This window comes from Necator americanus, chromosome III (assembly GCF_031761385.1).
Source record: "Necator americanus strain Aroian chromosome III, whole genome shotgun sequence".
Lineage (NCBI taxonomy): Eukaryota > Metazoa > Nematoda > Chromadorea > Rhabditida > Ancylostomatidae > Necator > Necator americanus.
Genome location: NC_087373.1, coordinates 34273068 through 34291456, shown reverse-complemented (window position 1 = coordinate 34291456; position 18389 = coordinate 34273068). Strand labels below are relative to the sequence as shown.

The 18389-nt window shown below is 41.1% G+C and overlaps 2 protein-coding genes across 2 annotated transcripts; one reads left to right on the top strand and one right to left on the bottom strand.

Moving 5' to 3' along the window:
* Positions 1-3568: 3568 nt before the first annotated feature.
* RB195_011881 (uncharacterized protein) lies at positions 3569-11175 on the bottom strand (the record flags this gene model as incomplete). The annotated part of the gene is made up of 12 exons (XM_064193484.1): positions 3569-3780; positions 3844-3966; positions 4085-4178; positions 5273-5449; positions 5508-5698; positions 5941-6046; positions 7415-7487; positions 7548-7667; positions 10549-10640; positions 10706-10860; positions 10931-10987; positions 11055-11175. 12 exons carry the CDS (start codon positions 11173-11175, stop codon positions 3569-3571), a joined length of 1521 nt encoding a protein of 506 aa, XP_064051067.1.
* Positions 11176-16952: 5777 nt separating this feature from the next.
* On the top strand, positions 16953-17306 carry RB195_011880 (uncharacterized protein; the record flags this gene model as incomplete). The annotated part of the gene is made up of 1 exon (XM_064193483.1): positions 16953-17306. One exon carries the CDS (start codon positions 16953-16955, stop codon positions 17304-17306), a length of 354 nt encoding a protein of 117 aa, XP_064051066.1.
* Positions 17307-18389: the final 1083 nt, after the last annotated feature.

The window sequence follows — 18389 nt, the reverse complement described above, 5'->3', positions numbered from 1 at the left end:
TAACTAGCTACTGTCATGATCTGATTACCTTATCTTTACCAGTATGGTGGAGGTGATCATATCACTTTACGACAAAAACAATTAGGTTAAGAAGAAAAAGGAGGTTCCCCATCACTTCGAATAATGTTGGAGCACTTTTGCGGAGTGATTTATGGTAAAGTGTAATTGGGTGTGGGGGAATCAACCGCAATATTTCTGAGCAAAACCTAAACTTAGATAAAAAGTAAAGTGTCTGACGTTAATCAGTCCGCTTGGATGCGCCCCCACATTCACTTCAATTCGGAATCGTTTGAGGTTTACGAACGTGTATCTGGCCTATACAATGACTTGCGGTGGCTAGCCGATGTGTAAGGTCAGTGTTTTTATCCTCCCAGACGAGTCTGGTACCAATTTATCGACCCCCGGAGGGATGAAAGCACTAGGTGAGCACTAGGGGGATTCGAACCTCCGGTCGATCGTGCAGGAAGAGAAACTTCTGACCGCTACACTACATCCGCCACAAACTTGCACTTGGAGCGAAAAAAAAAACTCCATGGAGCGCAAAGACTGTTCATAACAGTCTGATGCGGGCTGTGGAGAGATCCCAAATCGTAGGTCATTTTCGGTTTTGTTGGAAGAGCAACATGATATTTTAGCCAATAATATTTTACTTTGCAGTACTTTTATCGGAATCACTAACATTGATGTTGATAGAAAAATGTGATCTTTATATGTTTCTCGAAGAAAAAAGCAGTTCGTCTGTATGGATCAAGGTTGTCAAAAACAAAGAGAACTCAGAAAGGTTGTTTCATAGTTCCTGTCAACAATAGAACACTCGGAAAGCATTGAACTAATCAAAATCAACTGAAAATTTCCCTTAAAACATTATTATTCGGAAAAGGGTTCATGATCCACGGTTGGATTAAGGTGGAATTAACCTTGTTAGTTATCGGTTATCAGAATGTAAAACTCATTTTTTGACAGAAATGCAATCACTTATTCGATAAGGAGCAACAACAACAACAACAGCAAAACATGCATTCTCTCCTAAGTCGTATTAAGTGAGCAAGTGTGAAGACGAATGAGTAACTACGGCGACCAAGGAGCAGCTGGGTGGATGAGTGAGCAACTTTAAGGACCAGCGACAGGAAAGAAAATAAGGAAAGAACACTTACAGTGGAGTTCCAGAAGAAGTGCGCCGTGATGTATCATCACGACTAAAAAGTTTTAAAGGCAGCATACCACGAATCTAGGGTGGTACGGATTTCAGGTGGAGTATCCGTATACGGAGTCGTAGATTATGGAGACCTGGGTGGTTCCGCTCAACTCTCCCTGAATCACTGCAAACAACCGTCTCCAGAATGCTGTTTTGCACGATGTCTTCCATTGCAGCGCGCTACCCTTGCACTCGTAGCGTCCTTTACTGCCTGTTGGGGCAGTGTGAATTGATTTTCGACGAATCGCAGGGCGGAGGCGGCGCAAGGGGTGGAGCGTTGCAATAGATGGCGTCGTACAAAACAGCATTCTGGAGGCGGCTGTTTGCAGTGATGCAGGGAGAGATGAGCGGAACTACCCCCGTCTCCATAATCTACGACCCCGTATACGGATACTCCACCTGAAATCCGCACCATCTCAGATTCGTGGTATGCCGCCTTTAAGTTGTAGAAATTCACTGCTGCTATCGCTACCTTTGAGAGCAAGCTCTATTTTAGATAATTCACTTCTTCGAAAACTTCACAATACAGTAAAAGATACATAATTGAAAATGCGTTCTATATTAAAAGAAAACGCTGTTTTTTACACACGAGAAGGCATGTTTTCTCTAAATAATTTGCTTAAAGGCAGCATACCACAAATCTAAAGTAATGAGGGAATCCGCACATAAAGCTAGAGATGAGGTTGTAGCTTGCGGGATTCACTGTGGTTCCCCTCATCTTCCCCTAATCGTCGTAAAAGAACGGCGTGGAAATCAATTATGTTCCAATGAGATACTTTAAAACGCTACTCTCTGTACACATTCCGGTTCCCTTAGCAGCGTAATCGTTGGTTACGCTTGAATAGATTGGTGAGGAGACCTCATCAATCTTTAACCGCTCGCATATGGACGCGGCGCGTGCACAAGGGTGGTGCGGTGCAATTAAAATCGTAGGAAAGAGTGGTGTCTTCCACGGCGTTTTTTTTTAAACGAAGATTAGGAAGAGATTAACGGAACCATCTCAGATCCCGCAATCTACTACCCCTTTTCTAGCGGGTTTCTCTTGCGGGTTCCTTCACCACATCAGATTCGTGGTATGCTGCCTTCAATTGCTATATTTAGCCGCATACAAAATTAATGATTCTTGTTACATTTTCGTAAATAAATTAATGTTAAACGGTTCCAAGTTGCAGATGTTGTAGCCAAAATCATTTTGCACCTCTCTAACTTTTTCGGTTGTCATAGCAAGAAGCCAGCACGACCACGTCTTATCTATGCACAATGAGGATCGGATAGTAGAGCTCGATAGAGTTGTTCTTGACTGTAGACTTACTGACATACACAAAAGCCATATTTATATGATATTCATATAAGCCTTTGATACATATCACATACTTTATAGACTTATATGCACTATGTTCAAGCGAAATAGAGAAGCACCTGATATATATAAATCAACCTTGATCACGAATCTTTAGCACCGGCGACACGGTCGCTACCACAGACGAAACGAACCCGGTAATTAGAATCACCGATTACACGTTTTATGTTGGTAGGTTGATCAGAATTAGAGAGAGAGAGAGTGACTGTTGAGAACTACTTATAAGCATGCATTAGGGAGAAACACCAGTGTCAATAGCCGTCTGCCCTCGTACCTCCTTGAACATGCCACTGCCAACATAAGACGTTTCCATCCAACAATAATTATGCACTTACACAAAAGGACGAACGTAATGGAACAAATTCTCATATAATCGTGTTGAAATATTCAAAGGCTGTAAATTTGAGAGTCAGCATTAAGAATGATCATTACAGTCATACTGCAGCCAGCACTTATGTTTACACAGATAACCGCCTCGCGACTGCATTAACGCACACATATCCACTGTCTTGTGCTTTACCTTAAAGGCATCATCCCACGAATCTGAGGTGGTACGGATTTCAGGTGGTGTATTCTTGTACGGTATAGTAGATTATGGAAACGGGTGTGATTCCATCCATTCCTTCCCAATTGCCGTAAAAAACGGCCCGGAAGGTGCGGTGCGTGCACACGGCTGGCGCGCTCTAATCGAACTCGTTGTAGGAAATGGCGCGCCGGAACGCTCGAAGCCGTATCTTCCTGGCCGTTTTTTACGGCAATAAGGAAGAAATGGACGGAATTACCCTTCTCTCCATAACCTACGATCCCGTGCGATGCGAATACTCGAGCTGAAATCCGTATCACCTCAGATTCGTGGGGTGATGTCTTTAAGCTAATGCGTACCGCGGTTGTCCACGGAAACAAGTGCTGGCGACTAAACGTGATTGAAAAGAAGAGAAATAATATACAGATAAAAACATTGATAAAAGCGACATAATCACTGCTTAATTTAGCAAAACCACACGACACAACATTTAGCACCGTCCGCAAGAAGCCTTACAGAAAATCTTCATAAATTTGCTTTCGCTTTTGCATTCTCCTATCTTGGCCCAATATCCACAGAATAGATTCTTATCTTTACATTCTTCTTTCTCCTCCGGTCTTTCCTTCTCTTTTTCTTTGTTTCCCCTAGTTTCATTGGTGCCTCCTCTTCCTCTTTCCTTAGTTCGTGGCTTTTTCGTCGTTGCTAGAACGTGAGAAGGCTCCGTGATTGTTATTTGGGTAATGAAACACTTAATGAAATGCTTACTAATGGTGTCATCATCACACATTCCGCACGACTTTCTGCAGTAATGCGCCATGTATTTCGTTGAGTGCTGGCAATGTCCCAGTTGCTCCCACATTCCACAATGAGCGTTCAAGTCTTCACATCCTGTGTATTAATGATAAATTGAAAAAATAGAATCACAGAATGCTTATAGTTTGAGAAAAAATTCGATCAAAACTAGAAGAAAGCAAAAAGTAGAGAAGTACTCAGTAGCTTAACGCACTTATTCTGGTCCTAACTGGAGTTTTTGTAGTTCTTAGCGCTTTAGTTGTTGTTCTCTTCGTCGTAGCAGTCGTCGGTTTCTGTGTTGTGGATACCTAAAAAGATTCAATTTGACATTAGGGAAATCGGTAAGAGATACGTGATCGGTGTCCTATCGCTGCTCTTATTACATGTATGCTGCTGTGATAATAGACAAAACTGTCCTTCTTTACAGTTAAAGACATCACCCCACGAATCTGGGGTGGCACGGATTTCAGGTGGAGAGTTCCTATACGGGGTCGTAGATTATGGAGAGGAGGGTGATTCCATCCATTTCTTCCTAACTGCCGTAATAAACGGGACCCAAGATACGGCTTCGAGCGTTCCGGAGCGCTATTTTCTACAACGAGTTCGACTTGAGCGCGCCAGCCTTGTGCACGCGCCGCATCTTCCGGACGGTTTTTTACGGCAATTAGGAAAAAATGGACGGAATCACCTGCCTCTCCATAATCTACTATCCCGTATAAGAATAATCCAGCTGAAATCCGTACCACCTTAGATTCGTGGGGTGATGCCTTTAAAGAAAACGGCGTGGGAACAACTTTAGTTCCTACGAGGTACTTTACTCTATGCACACGTTCCGGTCCTCTTAGCGGCCCATTCATTGGTTTTACTTGAATAAGCTGGTGAACAGACCTCATCAATCTTCGACCGCTCGCTTGTGGACGTGGCGTGTGCACAAGGGTGGTGCGGTGCTGCGGAAATGGTAGGAAAGAATGGTGTCTTTCACGCCGTTTCTTTGCGACGATTAGAGGAAGGTAAGCGGAGCCGTTATCCATAACCCGAACTCTAGGGTTTTATAGCCTTACGCTGTGTTTTCTGTATCACGTCAAAATCGTGATTAAGTGCCTTTAAGAGTGGATATATGTGTTCGACTACCTTATAATGTTCTTATTACATGTATTTATAGTCGGTTGCGTAATTGGCTGCGCTAGAAGCGGAGCGGTGTAGACGGCGATTCGAGGTGAGATGTAGTGGGGGTCCTCACTCGATCTTGACTGCTGCGCTTCACCGCACCGCTTTGAGCGCAACTGCTTGCGCAACTGCTCCATTTCGTTTTGACTCTACCACGCATGTGCAACAGAAAATAAACAGGTCTGTAGTATTTAAAAAAATAAACCATCTTACTATTATTTTGACTATCTCTCACCCGTTTAGGCGTAATTTTATTTCGTCCTTTTGTAGTTGTTGAAGTTTCTTTGGTTGTCGATGTTGTTGTTGGAGTGGTGGTTTCTGTGGTAGTAGTAGTGGTGGAAGTGGTGGTGGTAGTGGTGGTGGTCGTGGTGGTAGTCTTGGAGAATTCTCCACATTGATAGAGCTTGTTCACCTGAGAGGACAACAATTATCGATTGACTGATAGGTGATCAACGAGACGTTCACCTCACCTTCTTTGCATCAACGTTGCTAAGTTTGTAACGTTGTCCTACTTCAGCCTTACGATCCTTTGGCACGATTGTGGCCTTTCCGTTTCGTGAGAACGCAAGCTTATGGTAGTGCATTACGGATTCGTAATCGTATGGCATCCCTAACGGATCGATTATTTTACGCGGGTACTTCTCGAAGTTTCGTAGCATTCCTTGAAAAAGAAACATCATTTGAAACGCCTTTTTTCTACTATTTCTGGGCCACACTCGAGTTCTATTGACGCCGAAGGTTTATACACAGTCTGTCTTTTGTCCTTTACGAATCTCTGGAGGAATGATCAGTCGATTGTCATTAATAACTATTACTATTTAATAGCTATTTAATTCTGTTTCATTAACGAAAGCCAAAAAAAACAACCACTCCAAATTCTGAAACCAAATGTTCAATATGTACCTGGTCTAATATTTTCTTCATTAATGTCCACATATTGATCCCGATCCGTTCGTGAATGTTCGTGAAAAAATCCAAGTGCATGCATTAATTCATGAGCAATAATGCCCTGAAATTAGTGATAATAAGGAAACTTGCGCACTGCGAGACTATGTATAACCATCGATACTTATGCTTCACCAGACAACCGCATTGCGCATACGATTGGAGCAGGGTAGAGTTAGTGTGTTCTAGACAGAGAAATTGTGTGGATTGTTTTGTGATGTCTCTGATAAACACGACGAGTATCGATGACTTTTGCTATTATTTTTAAAGTAGGTGTTTTAGGTTTGAAACAACATGTCGTTTTAAATCTTCTTGTACGATCGTTATATTCTGGCATCGCTGGTCACGACACCATGGGTAGTGATTGTGCTAGAGGCGCTAGATCAGTATTCTGTCAAAAATGAGGTCAGTCAGTTTTCGTAATTGTCGTCAATAACACGATCGATTTCTGTCGAGGATGACGGGAGTCTCGTTTAGTTTTAATTTTAATAAGGTTGTTCTTTGCTACGTGTTATAAACGACCTGAAGCCTTGTGCAATTGCGTAGCTTTCAAATTCGCTTCAATTGACGTGGTATTGTAGAGTCAAAACGACTTGATGCACAGCGCAGTTGCGTAAGCGGTTGCGCTCGAAGCGCTGCGGTGGAGCGCAGCGGGAAGGGACGAGTGAGGATCCCTGCCACCACCGTTCATTGCTGCAGTTCCCGATGTTTTCGCCTCGATTCCAACCGCTACCTCCACCGCGCAGCTTCGAGAGCAACCGTTTACGCAACTGCACCGTGCTTCACGTCGTTCTTATCCTACTATAGATCTAGCGACTAGTATGTAATTGAGGACTTCCTCATCTCTGCAGCCGATTGCAGTAGGTGAGGGTCCCGCCGCGATTGCTTCCGCATCAGCTCCACAGCGCCGTTTCAAGCGCGGCCGTTTACGCAACTGCACCAAGGTTCAGGTAGTTTTGACCCGAGTTTGAAGACATCACCCCGCGAGTCTGAGGTGGTGTAGATTTCAGGTGGAGTATTCTTATAAGGGATAGTAGATTATGGAGAAGAGGGTGATTCCGTCCATTTCTTCCTAATTCCCGTAAAAAACGGCCCGAAATATGCGGCGTCGCAGAAGGCTGACGCGCTCCAGTCGAACTCCTTGTAGCAAATTGTGCGCCGGAACGCCCGAAGCCGTATCTTACGAGACGTTTTTTACGGCAATTAGGAAAAAATAGACGGAATCACCTCCTCTCCATTATCTACTATCCCGTATACGAATACTCCACCTGAAATCCGTACCACCTCAGATTCGTGGAGTGATGTCTTTAACTAGGTTATAGACATTGAAGTAGAGGAATTTATATCTAATATAAGCGTTTATGTCTATCAGAGAATTCGAAAGAAAGCAGAGAAATTTGAAAACTGCGTTATCTTTATTAGTAGGATTCACCTTCGAAAAACACTTGTCCACTTCTAGCGAGACTGTTTGATTGCCTCCAGCTCTGCCAACATAGGACGAACACCTATATATTAGAACTAGTAAGTAGTAATTAGTTACATAACTATCACGATTAAATACATACCCGAATGCGACATTCCTCTTAATGTAGATGTAATCGAAGTCGTCCTCTGTTCGGGGTACAAAACGAACGCATGTTTTCTCCTTATATTCGTCAAACGCCTGAGCAATCGCGGCACGTTGGCTGGAACATTGATAGAATGATCATAACGTAATCAATACTTATTAAAGGCAGCACTCCGCGAATCTGACGGATCTTTGGATGGATGGATTTGCCATGGAAAGATCCTATACACAGTCGTACATTGTGGAAAACCAGGTTGTTCTGCTCAACTCTCCGTATGTCGCCGTAAAAACGGCCCGGAAGCCGCCATTTTTTTTAAACGATGGTTTGCATTGCAACGCGCCACCCTTGTGTACGCGCCGCATCAACGAGCGAGTCTTCGAGAATCAATAAGGTCGTAGATTATGAAGAGGGGGTGATTACGTCCATTTCTCCCTGATTGCCGTAAAAAACGGCCCGGAAGATACGGCTTCGGGCGTTCTGGTCCACTATTTTCTACAAGAAGTTCGATTGGAGCGCGCCAGCCTTGTGCACGCACCGTATCTTCCAGGCCGTTTTTCACGACAATTAGGAAGAAATGGACGGAATCACCCCCCTCTCCATAATCTACTATCCCGTATACGAATACTCCACCTGAAATCCGTACCACCTCAGATTCGTGGGGTGATGCCTTTAAACTAATGAACTAAACCTTTAAACTAAGCTGAGGGGACAGAATGTGTACATGGAGGCGCGTTCTAACGCATCTCGTAGGAACAAAAGCGATTCCCATGCCGTTTCTTACGACGATCACGGAGAAGTGAGCGGCACCGTGTGGTTTTCCGCAATCTACGACTTCGTATAGAATCTTTCCATGAGAGATCCATACCACATCAGATTCATGATATGCTGCCTTCAACCCTGATACCTACTGTATGGTGTCATGATCCTAATGGATTATGGTTGCAGCTCGACTCATTTCTCTATGTACTACTAATCAGGCTCTAGTAGAAATTGCGTTGCGGTCGTTTGGGCAAATATAAGTGCCGTTCCCTACATCTATGTATCTCCTACGCTTCCATCCTCTTTCAATAGAGCCTAGCTACAGTACCCCATTTTTTTCAATAAAACTTACTCACTCACTTTTGCTTTTTACTAGACACTTTAGAGGGAGGAGACGCAGTCATAGTGTTTTTGTATTAAATTGTTATTTTCACCAAGAAGAAGCTTTTTTTCCGTGGAATTACAATAAATTCCTCACAAAAGTTCTTGGATATTACTATACGTGTGATATTTTTGCATGTACGATATTTTATTAGTTTCTGTAGCTGAGTGGGAATCCACGGTGACTAATTCAATTTCGGATTTTTCTTGTGTTTCACAGTAGGGTTTTTTTTTCAAAGCAAAATTCACTCACTACTCTTTACTAGGCACTTCATGGAATCTTTTTCAATAAATGCTTTTAAAAAAGCATCAATGCTCCTACATTTTTGAAAAAAGTGACAATCCCGAAATCGACAATTATCCGACACCGATATTCACTACCATATAATCCTCGCCAGCGACATTTCTGTAGCGTCCTCAATCCAATGTGGTCTGTGGATTTTTAGATGTTAGAAAAATCTTTACGTAAATTTTGTCGTCACAAGACGAACAATGGTATTATTGCTGGTCTGGTGTGCTTTATATGGCGCTAGTGTAAACAGAATGTAGCCGTTGTGGCTTAGAAAAAGCAAAGGTAAACAGCTGCGCAGTCGCTGGACCGCATCGTCGGTCATTGTTGCTGGAGAAGATCGATAAATTACAGTCGGAAAATAATGAATTTTGATTTAAATGGGGTTTTGATTTTGATTTGTTTGTTTGTTTGATTTTGTTTTTTGAGGAATTGAAATAATTAGGAGCTTGGGAGAAGAGCTTAGTTTTCTTTTGTTTCTTTTTTTTTTTTGCGAGTTTGCGAATAACTGCAACAGGATAAGCATTGGTATAATCGAATATATGTACATATAGTCACATATTTTAGAGTCTTAGAATTGGAAGTCTTGGAGAGTTTTCTTTCCAAGAAGAAAGCTGGATTTTTTTCAACAAATTGCGTGTCATATTAAAAATGTCCTATTCATTTACCTGTAAACTTAGATTCTTGGAAGATGGGGTGAGAATACTGGGTGGAAGGAAAAGTGTCAACAAACTACAAAAATGAGTAAAAGAAACATATTATTCTATTTAAATAAAATTTTTTTGTAGTAATGGAAAAGCTTTGAAATGGATTTTTATTGCTGGACGAAAGTATGTATCAAAAAAGCTGTGAAGTGTCGTTCGAGGTGGCCGAATGGTCGAATTGAATGGTTCTACTGTATAGTTGTGGTTTTTAATTTAAAATTATGTGGAATTCAATTTAGGTCTAGGACGAGTTTTTTTTTCTGTAATCTTCAAAGACAAAATTTCCAAATGTTTCAGTGTTGAATTTCAAGGAAGAAAAAAAGGAAAATATGTATAGGTGTCGTATAGGGAATCGATCAATCTAGCTGTAAACTGACGTAGAGGAAGCCGTAAGGAATTAAATCGACCTTATCTACGCGGTTCGGATAAGGTCCGGGATTTCTAGAAGTAAGAATGGGATACTGTACGCTGTTCCTTTTTCTAAACTAATTTCTGCAAATTAATCTATTTACAGTTCTTTAGAATCTTGGAAAAAAATTGAATATTCACTTCATTTGCTGACAGTAGTATTTTGTTTTTGAGATCTAATAAAAAGGATCATAATGGATTTGGCGATTCCTTGCAGTTTTCTGCTGAAACCCAAGTGATTGAAAAATAAATGAAATTACTATTATTATAAATTATTTTGCTTAATTTATTGAATACAGGTTAGAAATATTTTTATTATTTTATATAATTATTATCCCATTATTTATGTAATATTTTTGCAAACGTTTCCATTTGAAAAACACAAAAAAAGAAAAGGTGATAATCCCAACGAATAGTTCTCAGTTAACTAGGTTAAACGATTCAGGTGACCACTTACTCATTGGTCATCCCTTCCTCCAACATGTACGGTACTTGTGCATCAGTCCAAAGTTTTTCAGGATATGTGACCAAATTCAAGGCGCTATGGTACTGTAATGGTGAGAAAAATTAACGATGTGATGGAGTGAAGTCCAAAGGAGTTCTTTACTCTTTACCGGTCTTCCAAAAATAGCTGTCTCATCGATATCGATCGGTTCATCACGAAGTCTTCGTATGGCATGTTCTTCTATGTCTGGCATTCCGACTATATCACCCTCGAAAAGTTGAGAATTCTGTACAGCATCAAGTTGTGCTTCAGTTGGAATATCAACTGGAACGAAAACATCCACCGCAAATCAATAATCGATTTCTTTCACAGTTCTATCGCATGGTTATCATACCTGGTTTCTCTGCTGCATTCACGAAGTCTTCCGGTATTAGGAACTTTTCGGAAAAATCTGGAAAGGATTGATTGGGAAGAGTGAAATGATGGGGATTATTGCCCTCAAACTGTACCGAACATACCATCAAATAGATCCTTAACGAATTTTGCGTTCGTGTTAGGAATCGGTACGGTAGCAAGGCCATGGATGCCAACGAATAACAACGAAGCAAAGACGTAGACGTCAAGCATCGACGAGTGCATCTACACCAGAAAAAATTTGCTCCAACGCAAAATTCGTGAACAGTGGGCAGAAACAAAGGTAGTGAATCGTGTAGATCGTACCTATATAGTGGAGAAAAGGTGTAGAAGAAGAAGAAGAGGAGGACGGACGGATCGGGTGAGGAGAACCGGTCAGATTTTTCAGATGAGTCACCGGTGACGCTTGACCGGCCTAGAGAGCGTCCCAACTGAAAATCGCATCACATCACATGTGCACACAAATGTCCGTAAATACAGACCAACAATGCTTAATGGAGTCACAAAATAAGGTGCATTCTGCAGAAATTCAAAAAAAAAGAGGAACGCAGAGAAAACAAAATCAAAGCAAAGTTTAAGAGAATTAGGTGCAGTGTACAGTGAAATGAGGGAGCTTTTTTTTGGAGGATTGAGAAGGGAATGAGATTAAATTATTTTCTAGAAAACTATTAATTAAGTACAATTTGTTTAAAAAATTAATTTATTAAATTATTATCTAAAAGCGTTATAAACATCGTGAAGGAATGCTCGGTTACGTTAGCTGCCTTCCGGGCTTTTTTTTTATACCTAACTGAACAAGACCACACTATTGCCACCTTTTCACTATGATAATTCCCATGTGATTGATGATGGCAAGAGGACTTCCCTAACCGATCTTTTCCCTAACCTAGGTTCCCATTTTTTCCGTGCATTCACAGCAGTGTTGTCGCTGGGAACCTTCACAAATTTCGGTTCTTATGCTTCGCTTGGATCAAGGCTTAGTGTAATTCTAACCTTCAGTTTTTTGCCGTTTCTCGGATTGATAGTCAGGAATGCTCAGAACTGTACTTGAGTTATAAGTCTGCTGGTGGAACCGAGCGCCGGTTTGGTGCGGAGGAGACAACGTATCCGAAAGATCTGGAAATGCAAAAAGGGAGAAAACTAGCTATTGTGCGTCAAAATTGCTAGATCTCGACGTGGTCATGACTAATCTGCTGTTAGTTCATGACACTCTTTCAGTAGTTTTTTTTTCTTACTTTTTCTTACTTTCTTCTCTGTATCAATCATTTTGTATTGCGTGAAGTTTCATTCAAATTTTCACCAGTGTAGGAGTGCGTTTGCAAAAATCTTTTTTCTTTTTTAGTAAAAAGAGGACTGTTTTCTTCGGAGAGTGGAAGGGAGGTGTGGACTGAATCTAACTCTTCTTTATGCATTGGATTCCGATCACAGAATCGTGCTTCACAACCCAACCCACATCGCTTGATCCATTGAATAAACTTCGTTTGGTTCGAGCTGAATCCATGACCAAAATATCGCATGAATTCCATTTATTTCTCTGATTGTTTTTTTTTCATGTATGTACTTAAGATGTTTTATTAATAAGAGCAACCAAAAAAAAAGATTTGCAAGTATGTTCAATCAATTATCATGAAAATTAATGAAAATTATGGAAACAAATTTCAAGAGCAGGGATTTTATAATGTAACCAGCCAGATCAGTTAGAAAAGTGATACAGCAATCCTAAAAAATGATAAATAATGGTAAATATATAAAAAGACATTGTTTCGCCTTTTTATCATTAAATTTAAGTGGTGCGCATGCGAAATGACGTCACTGACACGATTCTCACGCTTTGCCTCAAATTCCTGCACGAAGAGATTGAGATCGTTTCGTTAGTCTGATTTTTTTCTCAATTATTTACATAATTGAACTTTTTCTGATCATAATGATTTTACAAGATATTTAATGAGAGCATGGAGGGTAATATGTCCGGCGCTTGCGATTCGCCACCGCGTTCACTCCAATTTAGAATTGTTTTAGGTTTATGAACGCGTGTGCAGCCGCACAATGACTTCCGTGGGCGAGTCAATGCTCAGATCAGTGTTTTTATCCTCCCAGACAAGTTTGGTACCAATTTATCGACACCGGAGGGATGAAAGGCTTGGTGGGTACAAAGGCGGATTCGTACTTCCGATCGATCGTGCAGTCACAGCCAAACCTCTAACTTATTGCGCTACATCCGCCTCCAATACCTAATAGTGGTAACAAATTCATGGCGAATTTAACGTGCTCACTAAATACGTCAGAATTTCTATGAACATATGTAGGTAGACACAATAGAAAGATGAAAACTCAACTAGATAAATTTCAATTCTATGAAACACAGAAAGATAATGTTTTCATTCTAATGTGGATAATTATTAATTAGAAACTAGGAGGCATAAAAAGGACAAAGGATAAAGTCACTGCCGTATCAATCCACTTCGGGTGCGCCACTGCAATTCGTAATCGTTGAGGTTTTCTGGAACGCGTGTTGGCCCATGGAATGACTTGCGGGGCCAGCCGATGATCAAGGCAGTATTTTCATGCTCCCAATCAAGTCTGGTGCCAATTTATCGAAGGACCCCGGAGGAATGAAAGGCTTGGTGTGCACTAGAGCGGTTTCGAACCATCGACCGTGTGGCTGCAACGGACCGCTAACCGACTGCTCCACACTCGGCACATTCTTGAACATATGCTCAGAGGAATAGTTGTATGGAAATTTAATTCCAGTGTAAAGCATGACTACATGATAAGATGTGCGATATGTGTGCTGTTCAGCTCTTTGGAAGTGTGGAAACGTCTTTTCCATTTGCAAACATCGCGCTCACAATTATTTGAACAAAGCGATACGAGGCGCGCTCGCGCGCTCGAGCGAGTGCGCGATATCGCTACTGTTGCTGCTTCTGCTCGGAGAAGAAAAAAATAGCTGTTCAGAGTGTTCGAAGAGAATTCTTGAACGGCGCCGAGAAAAATGTGACATATACATGGCAAGAATTTCCTTGACGTAGAGAAAAATCAGAAACGGTGAGAACGTGAGAAAAGTAGTAGCAAGAAAGGCGAACATGATCTTAGAGAAATAAAATCTTCAGGAGATTTTTCGAGGAATACTGATTACGGAAAGAGAAAAGTGAAGCATGCACACCACTGTTAAAACGCTCTATTAAAACGTACTGCTTTTTAGGCTTTTTTCTTCGTAGATCTTTTTTTTTCGCTATTTTTCGCATCACATATTCGAAGATATTTTAAATATCTGGCTTTCGAATATGTTCGCTTTCAAAATTTCAAAATGCTCTAATCAAAAACGGCTGCAACGGCACGTTTTTCGTGTCTAAGACATGAGTTTTCCCTTATCTTTTGTTGATTTCAGATGGAACCTCTGATATAGTTAAATAAATAATAATATTCCAATAAACAGATGCAGTTTATCACGACTTCGTTTAAAAAAAAAGTTCCTCAAAACATATTGTCACTAGAGGACTTATGTACATAGAAAAATTGTGTTTTAGCACGACTTGGAGTGGTTTGGCAGAAAACCAAAAGTGCGTGCAAAGCCACGGACTCACGCTCACGGATAAGGATTTTCGGAGCAATCGTTGACAAATTGTTGAAGAATTCGTATTCCTACAAGTATGTAGAAATACTAGATGTACTAGGAAATCCACTAGATTTCAGGTTTATGGTTACATCACGTGAGACCAGTTGATTTAATTTTTTTTTCTTTTTCCTTCACAATAGTAGCTCATATATTTATTTATTTATGAATACAAATACGACATTCTTTTTCTCACAAGTGCAAATTTTCGGGAGATTTGATTTGATTACTGTAGGAGATACGGGGGAAAGAAAATGGAGCTTTTCACTCGAAGATTAGTCAAAAGTGAGGTAATAGAAAGTCGCTTTACGTCTTGATTGTAAATATACCGTCTACTCTACCGTTTGTACTTTTAGGCAATTTTATTCAGTTGCGGTAGTGTACAATAGGTATTTCACTGTAATTCTAGAATTTCTCTTATTCTCGGCTTTTTAAATGGAAAATTTTAAATTCTAAATGAAATGAATTCCAATCTTATTGATTGCGAACAGAAAATTTGATTTGAATTTCAATTTAAAACGTTTTATTTTATCGTTGCAACATTTCTTTAGACAGTGTTACACTAAAAAAGCTTAATTTTTAGAGATTCACTTTCCTTAAAATCTGGTAAACCTGGCCAGTGGAAGTAGTACAAGGTTATTAACATCTCAAATAAGCGCTGTTTTAAAGTTTAGCCGGAGAAAAAAGTTCTGGGCAAAATTTTTACATTAGCATTAATCTGCATAATTTTTACAGCTGTACGAAAAAAGTTTGCTGGGAGTATATTCGTAATTAAAAGTGGCAATGATTGCTTGAGTCCGTCAAAAATTTTTGGAACAAATAGATCATGCAGCATGTACAGTACAAATCTTGTAATTTCGTATTTTTCGTTAGAATGAAAATGGATGTTATGCTTTCTGGAGGTCCACCATACTAGAAACCTCTCTTTCGTGCAATGTTTGGGTGGTTCCTGCGAAAACGAGAAGAAAACAGTGCTGAAAAAAACGTCTACAATATGCGTGTTATTTTTTGTGATCAGCGATTCTGCGATTATCCGCTATGGCAGGATATGTGAATTTTTATGAAGATCAGCATCGGAGCAACCTGTGGTGGGTCCTGTGATCCGAATCGTGCGATTGTGCACCTTCGTATGGTTTCCCATGTGTTGTTTCCCCTGTTCAAGCGATTCTAGGATTGCTGCAACCTACGACACTGTGGAACTGAGAGGGATGAATGGTTAGTAAATTTTTTTTTAAAGTGAAAAACTCCTCCAAATTGCAGAGAAGCTTAGAATTGAAGGAAATGTATTGGAATTGCGTACATGCGCATATTTCTATGGCTTTCGGTGTTTCAAGCTTTTTGAAAAATAATTTGGAATTGGAATTTCAAAAAGAACAAAGAGAGAAGATGAAATAGAACGGCCTTATTCCGCCTTGGAACAGTGTAACCTCGAATATCAAGGATTTCTAAGCTATGGATCTCTAGTGAAGACCACTACCAGACGACAAACATTTATTGAGAACAACGGCTTAGGAGACACACCCTGGTTAGCGAAGAGCACCTCCAAAAAGAGGTTGGATGAGCCGTTTGTGGGTGTGGCCCGGTGACCATCATCCATTCAACGTTGACCGCTGAGCAGCTGGCTTCATTTTCGACGTTGTTTGACTTCGCACTTCACTCGATGCTTCGGAGAACAATGCGTGGACAGAGTCAACAAACGTTCAGCAGCTCCAGTTCGCTGTCACCAACCAGCAACAGCAGCGCCTGAGCACGGTTTCATGGATATCGCATATGGGGAACTGGAGTTGATGGGCGTTGAAGCTTTGTGAATGCTATTGGACAGCCGATCATAGCATGATATAACTCAAAATATTCCCCTACTGTAGCACGAAAGTTCGACCTTCCTTAAATCTTGGCATAGAGATTGCAACTTGCCGATTGTCGTATTTCCTTACTTATTATCCTTTAAAAATCGTCTTGGAATAGTAGTAACCAGTGGAAACTGAGATAGTCGAATAGTTGCCCTAAAAAGTAGGCCGAGGAGGGAGGTTGATTTTAAATCAATCACACACGCGCTTTACTGCGAATTGGACGTTCAGCGATGAGAAGCTCTGGTTCGCCTGGTAGCGTATCACTAAACTTTGAATGTTGGGGTCTTTCGACGCTTCCATCGACTTCGAGGAGACTTCGAAAAGAGAAGAACAAAAATATTGGCTGAAGCTGCAGACGCGATAAAGGGCTAAGGTTGGCGAGGGTTCAGCAATCGCAAAACGATAATAATTGCTCAACGATGATGACCCAAATGGAATAAGCATTGCATCGAGAAGGGGAATGCAGAAAATCATCCACGACTTCTACTCTGGTTTCTTCGACAGCCGTGTCCTCTTGCTTCCTCATCATCTGAGTGAATATGGGCATGTCAACCCAGAGGTTTTCCCGTCCGAAGTATCTATGCCATAAGCGTCTTATGCTATCGAATAAACGTGCTTCGAGAGCTGCGCAGCAGCTTCAAGACCAAAAATTTGCCCTTCTACAAGAATATCGTCATCAACATCGAAGAGAGGGGTCCGACAGAGCGATACACTCGCAACTGGTGTATTTAGGAGCTGCTCTTAAGAACACAATCCAAAAGCTAGAATGTGAAGACATTGGAGCGAAGGTCGGCAGCTACACCATCTTCGCTGACGTCGTCATTCTAGAGACATCTAGCATCAGCCAAGCGCAACTAATGCTAGCCGAATTCGTGGACATGTGGAAGCCTTAGCCTTGAACTAAATGTGCGAAAAGCAACGTTCATGAGAGACGGATGGATCTTGAATGCATCAACTACGTTTATCTACACAGGGGAGTGAACACGAAAAATGACCTCACTTCCGTGCTGGTCAAGAGGAAGCTAAGGCTTTGAGAACATATAAGAGGATCGAGGATGTAGTGAAGAAGATCAGGTAGAACCAGACTTTGTGCTCCCCTCCTTAACATCAGCATTCTCCCAGCTGCTCCTTATGCTTAGATACTTAGACACTTCGCAAGTAGGAAGAAAATGCAGTTAGCGTCATTGAATTGCTTAATCAAAAAAGTAGTACCAGGAGTATATTGCTTCACACAGATCATAGACGAGATTCGAAGTTCTGTCCTTCGTCAGCGATCCAAGATTATTGAGGCTGCTAAGGAAAGCAAAAGAAGGTGAGCCGGACACGTGCTGCGTTTCAATGACAACTGTGGACCTTTAGACCAGAGTGTGAACGACTGGATTCTATGCGATATTAAACACACTGCAGAAAGACCGCTTACCCTTTGGACAGACTTCTTCACAAACTCCTTCAAAGAAAAAATTAATTTTCTTCGTGTTCCACACGAAAGGACAAACTTCTGAGGGACTCTCGCACGTGATTGGGACAAATGGAAGTATTACTGGGGCCCGCTTGAGCGAGTCGACGAACAGCGGGAGTCAAGGTGATCAAGATGATGTTGTATTCATTATGTGTTAACTATAGCGGTTAGTTTGGGAGAAAGAACCTAGCGAATTTCCTACAACGCTATCCATACGTTGAGAATTGATTTGATATTGATCATACTTTGGGGTGTTGGGGTGAATGGGAGGGGGAGGGGGTGGAGAGGAGAGTAGTGACATACATTCATAATAGTGGAAAGGAAGGAGATGGAACGTACAAACAATCTTCATACTGGAGAATGGTAGCAATATACCGCATGCTCTTATCAATTTCCTCCTTTTTTTCTAAAAAAAATCTCATTACCGGTCTTTCAGGAAAGTCCCAAAATGAAATGTGATGGATGTGAAACACATCGAACCATGTTTCGTTTTTTCATTAGCATTGTTCCCTTATCG